The sequence below is a fragment of the Lissotriton helveticus genome, chromosome 5_1, assembly GCF_964261635.1.
Source record: "Lissotriton helveticus chromosome 5_1, aLisHel1.1, whole genome shotgun sequence".
Classification (NCBI taxonomy): Eukaryota; Metazoa; Chordata; class Amphibia; order Caudata; family Salamandridae; genus Lissotriton; species Lissotriton helveticus.
Window position 1 is genome coordinate 243,763,659 of NC_136065.1, and position 9,285 is coordinate 243,772,943.

The 9,285-nt window shown below is 42.3% G+C and overlaps 1 protein-coding gene and 4 non-coding genes across 5 annotated transcripts; all 5 read right to left on the bottom strand.

The window, feature by feature from the left end:
- Nucleotides 1-2,485: 2,485 nt before the first annotated feature.
- Nucleotides 2,486-2,616, bottom strand: LOC144756965 (small nucleolar RNA SNORA19). Its single transcript, XR_013595439.1, has one exon. It is a non-coding gene; the product is annotated as a small nucleolar RNA SNORA19 (small nucleolar RNA).
- A 386-nt stretch (nucleotides 2,617-3,002) lies between these two features.
- RPL12 (ribosomal protein L12) lies at nucleotides 3,003-7,417 on the bottom strand. The gene is made up of 7 exons (XM_078642117.1): nucleotides 7,258-7,417; nucleotides 5,724-5,797; nucleotides 4,998-5,096; nucleotides 4,652-4,733; nucleotides 4,131-4,217; nucleotides 3,146-3,258; nucleotides 3,003-3,050 (listed from the first exon to the last, which is right to left on the bottom strand). The coding sequence occupies exons 1-7, from the start codon at nucleotides 7,292-7,294 to the stop codon at nucleotides 3,045-3,047; spliced, it is 498 nt and encodes a 165-aa protein (XP_078498243.1). The 5' UTR covers nucleotides 7,295-7,417; the 3' UTR covers nucleotides 3,003-3,044.
- Nucleotides 3,623-3,749, bottom strand: LOC144756952 (small nucleolar RNA SNORA65). Its single transcript, XR_013595429.1, has one exon. It is a non-coding gene; the product is annotated as a small nucleolar RNA SNORA65 (small nucleolar RNA).
- LOC144756953 (small nucleolar RNA SNORA65) lies at nucleotides 4,457-4,585 on the bottom strand. The gene has a single exon (XR_013595430.1). It is a non-coding gene; the product is annotated as a small nucleolar RNA SNORA65 (small nucleolar RNA).
- LOC144756955 (small nucleolar RNA SNORA65) lies at nucleotides 5,871-5,995 on the bottom strand. The gene has a single exon (XR_013595431.1). It is a non-coding gene; the product is annotated as a small nucleolar RNA SNORA65 (small nucleolar RNA).
- Nucleotides 7,418-9,285: the final 1,868 nt, after the last annotated feature.

The window sequence follows — 9,285 nt, forward strand, 5'->3', positions numbered from 1 at the left end:
CAATTCCTCCCAGAATCTAATTAGTCAAAGTACATATAGGACTTTCTTTTATACTAATTAAACTACAAAACTATTCAAAGTTGGTCTAAAAAAATGTTGCCTTAAAAGCACATTACACGTTCAACCATACAATACAGTAAAGTTTTTAAAAAATAAGTTAAGACTATTGCAAGTCGTGCTATTTCATTGAACATTACTAAAAACCCAAGAAAGCAAATTAGACAAAACCAATTAGAAGTATTCCAGCTCCTGTCCAGAAGTACAAACCTGTACTCATTAAACACTGGCGGGTGCTTTCTTCTGCACAGCCCTACAAAACAATGAAATTGTCCCACTTTTAGCACCCAAAAAAAAAAAAAATGAGTGAGGAGGCAACACCCAACTTCGATTATCTTCAACAAAATGTTTTCGTATTCAGGATGCTCAAGTACAGCTTGACGCATTCAACCAGATCAGCCCCCTCGCTTGCATGACCCAAAAAAATCTTTTAACACATAATTCCAAAAGATTTGTTTAATGTCATATCTAGGTATCAAAATTAGTTCTAAAACGATTAGGATATTCTGAACTTTAACCTAGACTGAAATCAAAGTTGCGCTACTCTTGTAGAAAATAACTAACTAGTTTACGCCCATGTTCTTGCTTAGTTATCTGGTTGCACTTTACTTCTGTGGAAGTACGGTCACAAACCACAACCTACCAAGAATATTCCGATTCAACTACAAGCTCAGGTACAAAATTGAACTCGAACTCATTTTTGGGGGGATATTGGTGCGTTTTGACCACTCCTCCCAAAAAAGTCCTGGTCAAGACAACCTCACCATATTACAGTCATCATTACTGGAAAAGCACACTACACAACACTGCTAACAACCATCAAGACCGGACATCTTTCATGGTCAACATATTAGTAAGGTACAATCTGCAACCTTTAATACTGTCAATCACCAAGACAGGTTAGTATCAAAGTTCTATAAACAGGAGGGGCCTAAAATCCAGGTAATTTAAGTCCTTCACTTGTAGCTCCCTGCAAGCATCCCTTACTAAATCATATCTTGCACGTGTAACCACTGGGAACACCACTAGCTGACAGGCATTTGCACATATAGCTCTACATGAGATCAAGTTAACTAACTTTGTGGGATTCTGTGAATGTAATAGTAAAAATGTTTTTTTAACTTGAGTGCTACTCAAAAGATTATACTTGGCCAGAGGAACCGTAGCATTTCAGATCTACAGTAAAGAACTTCGGCATGGCACAAAGTCGATTTGTTAATAGGGACTATAGAACAGGAGCGCATTTGATGTTAATCATTAAATTGTGGTGAATTTACTCTAAGGGTATGAATCTCCAGATAAATTATTGGTCATATAACATACTGCTAGTTATATTTAGGAAGGGTTTCAGACAGGTGTTTTTGGCACCCTTGTGTTCACAATAAGCGTAAATATCATTGGAAAGGTTAGGTCATCGTCTAAATCTGATGTACCAAGAATCATGCTGTGACACCATTGTAATATTCTCACTCTGCTTGGTATTATCTGTCAAATGGCTGCACATCTAACAAGAAAGTTTAAAAGGATCAATTCGTCCTGGTGACTGAGTTTCTGTACAGTACATTCCATAATTAAACCAGGTTTTTAAAACGTGAGCCTGCTCTTTTACGGTCTTAAGAATTCTTTATCCATTTGCTCCACTGTAAAATGCTTTATAAACCAAGCGATAGACTTGCAGAGTTTGCCTGATTTATATCCAATGCATGTCTAATTGGGTTTTTATACTATTATTTACTGTATTATGTTTGAGATATTTTACTAAATAAAGATGGACTTGATACTTAACCGTAATGCCGTCAAGTCAGGGATATTCTGTGACCCGATGCAGTTACTAGCCAAATCTTATGATTAAGCCATGTGAATCTATTTGAGTCTATGTTCGGTCTGTCTGAGAAAGCCCAATAATGCTCTACAGATGATTTAATTGGCTGGTAGAATGGCACTAGATAAGATTTGGGACGCTGGCATAAAATATCAAGTCAAGCTGTGCAACCTGCAATTTAGGGCTGCATTTATCTGGTTTTAGATTCTACCCTTCCAAACGCATGCTGCCATGCCAAATACAAGAGGATACTTTATCGGATTTACTTTAATCAGTTGTATGATCATGGTTTTTAAAATATCCTGTCTATGCGCCATGAAACCGCCCAGTGTACGTGCGCTTTACAAGATTAACATACTGATTCAACTACCGCAGTTTGCTTCAGTTCAAAACTTCACAATTAATAGACTACATCGAGTTCAAACCAATCAGCAACATTTTTTGGGGGTGATATTTGGATTGTTCCAAAAGTATTTAGGTTGTTTAAGTCCCGTTATAACTTTCTGGAATGGTTGGAAAGAAATGTACAGCTTCCATATCAGCTTAACAGGAACCATATCAAAGGGGGCAAATCACATTGTGTCGAACAGTTAATTATACAAGTTCTCTTGTAAGAAGGTGACTGACAGCAGTGGCCACTAAACACACCACGCTGCTAATTTACCTTTTTTTATTCTTGCACATCAGAAATATCTTCCATCTCATGGGCAAAGAAATGGAGATAATGAAATGTGCTGCCATAGAGGGCCAATGAGGATGGTTTCAATTGAAAAATTACTTATTTTACTCTCAACTATTTTCTCAAGTGACTTGTTGGTTGTTGGTTACAAGCTAGCTGAGACAAACCAGAGGCACCACCTTAGCTTGAGAATTTTTTTTTAAATACCTTTTAGAAATGGGACTTTTGGCAATTGTAAACATCAGAAGCCTTTACCTTTAATACAGGCAAGCTATTGTTTGGGTTCACGCATGTGAACGTTGTCCAATTTAAGCAAGAAGCTCAGGATATGCATTTTACTTAGCTGCGAACACCATTTGCCAGAGGTATAACACAGCTAGCTTAAATTGTAACATTTTACATAACAGCAACATTTACATTTGAAAAAATGAGCAAGGCAAGATGTGCTAATTTAAAGTTTTTATTTAACTCGACACTGCAACGTTTTTAATTCTGCAGGAAACAAAAAGAAAAAAGACAGCCATTAGTAAAATTCAGTATTACCAACATAACACTACCTTAAAAAGACTAACTTAAAAACTACTTACAGCCGGACATTCGACGGCACCACTATTGATATCATCAATTATGTCATGCGGCGGCCTTCCATCAACATTGCATCCAACAGACTGGGCAGTGCCAAGGATTTCCTTCACGGTACCTTAATTAACATTAATTGTTAGTCTATGAGCAGACCTGTTCATGAACTGGATATAGACCATGCAAGGTAACTATTGTACATGGTAATAGACATGTACCAACTAAAACAAGAAGACAAATAAAAATCAGTATGAGGACACAGCCCAATGAGCGAGAAAGAACAAAAGCATGACAAAGCATTTTGAGTCACCCGAAAGTTTTAGGCATGTAAATCGCAATTTGGGTATACATGGGTTAAGAAAATTAAGTTTATGATGGGGCTTTCACCAGAACTGCAACCCGTCTCCCAACTACTCAAAAGTGGCAGCCCTAAGGTGGGTGGACAAAGGCCCTTTAAGACTCAGATTACTGTTAAATATAAAGTTACCTGTACCCACTTTTTCGGCACAGAGCCATCCATAATAGAACAGCCCTGTTTCCTAAAATGGGATTTATTTTTAGCACACCACTGGATTATACAAGTCACTTAGTTCAGACCAGTATAGTGGCGGGTGGCTGGAGCACTTTTAACGAGGAAGAAAAAACTGCTAGAGGAAGCAGACTCCCAATATGAATGGAAGCGAGGTTCTCCGTATCGAGCTGCCACGGATAAATTCGACCCTCGGTAGCCTGAATGAAAGGTCTGGGGAAAGGCTTCAGGTGTTTAAACGATCTACCAATGTTCCAGCGCGGCTAACGTGACAGCTCAAGGGTAAAAACAAGGCCTAGTCACTGGGTGACCAGAACTGTACTCGCTAACAAACTCGATGACACGAAGCAGGAAACATCCGAGTAACAAGTGCAGACCTTCTTTGCAGCAGTAAAGATAATCAATAAACTGGCACAAGCTTGCAGCCTCTACACCAACACAAATATACACGGTACAATTCTTACCGGAGAGCTCTCTGGCCAGGGACCGGTGCCTCATCTGACGGGCAATGGAAATAATCTCATCCATGCTGACGCTGCCACTATGTTTGACTAAAAGAAAAAGAAATCTTTAGCAAGCTGGTTAGACAAAAATTTCTCATGACAAGCACTATACTTTAATGCTGAAAGCACACGTACAGCAGGTCCCTACAGATTTAGATCCCAGTGTGAGAACCCATTCAGGCCTTTACTAACGGGAGTAGAGTCCACTCGACTTAAGAATCGATCGTCTCCATTTAAGGAGCGAGCCCGCACATCACAGCCAGATATTTAAGAAAGGTTTTGGTGAAGCATGTCCCCATCCTTTCGGCACAGAGCTGCCCACGAAGAGAGCAACCCTGTTTCCTTAGGCGGGATTTAGTTTTAGCACACCACTGGATTATACCCAGTCACTTAATTCAGACTGTTATAGTGGCGGGTGGCTGAACAGGCTACCCCTACCACCCCCACCCCCCCAAGCTTAAACGTTCACAAAGTAAACCTACTGTTCTTCTGCTTCTTTCTGTCGCGTGGTGGCTCCTTCAGGGCTTTGATAATCAGAGCAGAGGCAGATGGGACAACTTCAATCTGAAAACGAATAAAGCACTAAGTCACACTGAATGATTACTTAAGAGTAGTTGCACCCCACTAGTAGTTGCACCCTACAACAGCTCACACTACATTACATCTGATTATACCGCCCCACCCTATACCATTCAAGTTATCTAGCTGAAGATTGTTCTACTGTTACATGGAGTCGACATCACGAGAGAAAGTTAATCGGAAAAATTGGGCAAGTATACTTGACCACCCAAAACAAGTGATTGAGATATTTTACGGCATGCCCTTTACCTGAGCTTGCCTATTCTGGATGGTGAGCTTGATTGTGATCCTCAGGCCCTTCCAGTCACCGGTTGCCTTGGCAATGTCATCACCAACCTTCTTGGGAGACTAAGAAGAAAAAAAAGATACATGTAGGGTTGCTCAACTGCAGCGTCCAGAAGTAGTATGACAGGTTTTACATGGGCATAGCCTTGATATACAAGGAACAAAGTAGTACATTTTAAATATGATGTCATGCTTTGCGACACGCCGGAATGCTATACTAGACCGCGGTAGCTGTATTGCTAAAGCCCTATTAACTTGCAGTGCACCTACAGCCCCAGCCATTGCGTGCCATGGAATGGCTTAATCTACTTGCTTTAACGACTATCTCGTTGGTCTAATCCTTTTGATCAGCACGACGGCCTTCCACAACTCACTTTTATTCAGCACCACATTAGAGAACACGTTACAGCGGTCTCTCGCATGGTGCTCCCTCCCTCAATTCCCGCCCAACGTGAGTTTAAAGGCACAGCGATAGTGACATTATTCATTGGGTTTGACTGGAGAGCTGACTTTAAAAGCATTCGACTTATTGCATGAAAGCCGAAGATAGACACAATTTGCTTAGTTTCCCGAGTGAAAGGTATTTGAGATACAATATGATCAACTTGCCCTATCATTTAGCATGGATTGTTTCAGATATGTCCATAATGAAAACAGATGTGCCTAGTAGTGTATGGGAGAAAAACTTACCAGACCCAGAGGACCGATCTTGGGAGCCAAAGCAGAAGTGGCACCCACTTCACCTCCAGTGCATCTTAAATAAACTGCAAAACAAGCACAACAAACAGTAAGAGGGTGTGCGGACCTTTCAAAGCAACTTTAATACAGAACGTGGACACGTGTACCCAATCTTACGGCACAGAGCTGCCCATGAGTGCAGACAAACCCTGTTTCCTAAGTTGGGGTTTGCTTTTAGCGCACCACTGGATTATGACTGCCACAGAGTCAGGCATAGTGGCGGGTGGCTGAAAATTCTCATAAACATGCACTACCAGTTGATAAAATACCCGTAACATGGCAGATCCCCAACCTACCCAGCATATAGGCGCGCAAGTAAAGAGTAGCATAGGCTTCTCACCCTGTAAAACATTTTAGTCACACCAACTTGAGCGTTAAGCTACGGGGGTGTTCGTAAATCCATATACATTTTTATACCAAAAAAAAACAAAACACACAAGCAGACCCTTCTGCCTAAAACAACGTCTTCCAATACAGAGTATTGTATTTTTAGAGTAAAACGTATTGGAAAAACAAATATACATATGGAAGGGTACAACTTGCATTTTTGAAAGCATACGCAGTAAGTAAATAGGTAAATTAGACTGGCCCGGTAACATAATAGGCAAGTATGGACGTGAACAGGAAATACGCTACTGCGCACAGTACAATAATTTGTGAAAAGGGCTGGCCAGTAACCACAGTATGTACGCAGAGTGGTAATACAACAGGCCAGTTAACTGAAAAGATTGCCCAGTATTACTTTTATTTACAGAAAAAAATGTTCCGCACAAATGTCTAATGAAGACCCAGGGATCAAACTGTATTTGAGGTAACAAACGTTAGGGGACGTGCACGTCATTCATCTAAAATGAGAAAAACAAGCCAAGGAAAGTTTTAAATCTGCGATGGACAATGAGGGGAAGATTGTCAAATCTACACTCAAAGCAGCCATTAAGAAGAATAAACCACAATACCCATAAGGAAAATGTTATAGAAGATTTAAAACAAAAAGGCTCCCAGGATGTCCATCATACAGTGTATGAAAGACGTTATGCCTGCAGCACAGTAGTCCGCTTACTTTACATCCACATGCGCTTAGATCAACCAAGGTCAGTTCCCGAACATGGAGATTGTAAAGTATACACCACTGACCCATTTAATAGGTCACATGGACGGTCGACAGCCTAGGGTGCGACAACGTGGAAGGTAACACCGGCTATCATACACTCCTAACTGGTATGAGCCACTTTTAATATAGTACAAGGATACAATTTCAAACATAACCCCCCACCCAAAAATAAAGCTCAATATTGGCCCCGATCGTCATAAAACTGCAGTACCCTACCCCGAACATCACAGGCCTCATTTCGAGACGGCCGTCAGAGCCCCTACCCACCAAACCGCCATACCGTGGTGCACGGGTCCCGCTGCCCTGGGACATGCGCGATAATCCCGGGTCAGCCATTCACTGTACCCTGGGGTTCTCGCGGAGCCGCTCACGTACCGACTTTGATCTCAGTGGGGTCAAATTTGGGAGGCATTGCGGAAAGGTACTACCGCGGGCTGCGCCACGGATTGCGGTTGTGGTGTCGGATGAACCCGGATTCGGGACGACCGAAGTAAAGTTGCACCTCAACCGTCTACAGGAAGCGCAAAAGAGGGCGGTTCAATCTCGCAGGCGCGTGATATAGTCCAAAGTCTCGCGAGAAATCTTTTCAGAGGCAATTCTTCAGCCATCTTGCGTTTGGCAGCTCTTGCCATTCCGGAACTGCGCGTTCGCCAGCAACTGGTGTCCTCCGCACTGACAGATTGTGGCGTCTAACGTGCGGACAGAAGCAGCTTCCAGGGCTGCAACGCTGCTGGTACTACTTTTATTTACAGAAAAAAATGTTCCGCACAATTGTCTAATGAAGACCCCGGACTCAAATTGTATTTGAGGTAACAAACGTTAGGGGACGTGGACGTCATGCATCTAAATGAGAATAAAAACAAGCCAAGGAAAGTTTCAAATCTGCGATGGACAATGAGGTGAAGATTGTCAAATCTACAGACTCAAAGCAGCCATTAAGAAAAATAAACCACAATACCCATAAGGCAAATGTAACAAGGACTACAAAACACATGACGAAAGAGAACCAATAGCAACTTCTCAGTCCCAGTAACAGTCTCTCACCTAGTTTCTTTACATCTGAGTGAAGAGAATAACAAGCATTGAAAATGCAATAGGTTTCGCCCTTGTTAAAGCAATTCGGTTTGTAATTAGGTAGCTTTTTAGCTTTGCGTTTATTAGTGTTTTTCAAACTTTCATGTAAATAACATGCATATGTATGTATGCATATATGTATATGCATGCATGCATTTATATTTGTATTTAAATAGATATGCATATATATATATATATATATATATATATATATGTATGTATATATATATAAATGCATATGCATATATATACATAATAATAATAAGGGAGATTTGTATAGCGCCTGGTTACGCGAAAAGCGTGTCCCCGCGCTGGAACTGAAAGCTCATGAGACAGAAATAGGGGAAGGCCCGATTATCCTAAAAATAGATGTGTTTTAAGTTTCTTCCGGAAGCTCGGTTCAGAAGGATCCAAGCGAAGGTTGAGAGGTAGGGCATTCCAACTCTTCGCCACCAAATAGCGAAAGGACCTCCCTCCTATGCGGCTCCTGCTCACCCTAGGGACCTTTAATAGGCCTCCGTATGAAGAGCGCAGAGCGCGAGATGGTACATGCCTAGTGACAAGGTTCTGGAGAGGTGCTGGCGCCTTCCCAGCAAGGATGCGATGGCAGGTGCAGAGGGCTTTGAATTCAATTCTGCTCCTTACTGGCAGCCAGTGGAGGGTCTGAAGGGCAGTTTTGGAGTTCGATCTTTTAGGGAGATTTAAAGTAAGGCGAGCTGCCGCATTCTGTAAAACCTGAAGGCGGTTTGTTGCCTTACAGGTTGCTCCCAGATACAGTAGGTTACCGTAGTCCAACCGCGATGTGACGAGTGCATGCACCAGCGTTCTACGGGCGGACGTAGGAAGGAGGACAAGGACCGTCCGTAGGCTTTTTAAGACGCTAAAGCATACACCCGCCACCCGGTCTATCTGGGGTCCAAAAGATAGGTCAGTATCGAGCCAGACACCTAGGTTTTTGACTTCTTGACGGGGCGTTGGGACCTCTCCTAGGCATGGGGGCCACCACGCCGACGACCAGACAGATGGGTTCCTCCCCACCACGAGCACCTCGGTCTTGTTGCCGTTTAATTTGAGGCAATTAGTGGACATCCAGGTTGCAAGATCTTGCATGCAAGCTCTGAAGCTGTCCATGGCAAGGCCGGGCGCACGTGAAAGGGAGATAACCAGCTGCGTGTCATCGGCGTAGGAGCATATGTGTGCGCATAGAGAGAGGTAGAGAGAGGTAGAGAGGGAGAGGTAGAGAGTAAGTAGTAGAGTGAGTAGTAGAGTGAATAGTAGTAGAGAGTGAGTAGTAGAGAGAGTAATAGAGAGTGAGTAGTAGTGAGTAGT

Coding starts and splice junctions, on each gene's coding strand:
- RPL12 (XM_078642117.1), bottom strand. CDS start 7,294: ATGCCTCCCAAATTTGACCCCACTGAGATCAAAGTCG. Junction 5,097..5,723: donor AGATCGGTCCTCTGGGTCTG/GTAAGTTTTTCT, acceptor TTTTCTTCTTAG/TCTCCCAAGAAGGTTGGTGA. Junction 3,259..4,130: donor CCTGGCCAGAGAGCTCTCCG/GTAAGAATTGTA, acceptor ATGTTAATTAAG/GTACCGTGAAGGAAATCCTT.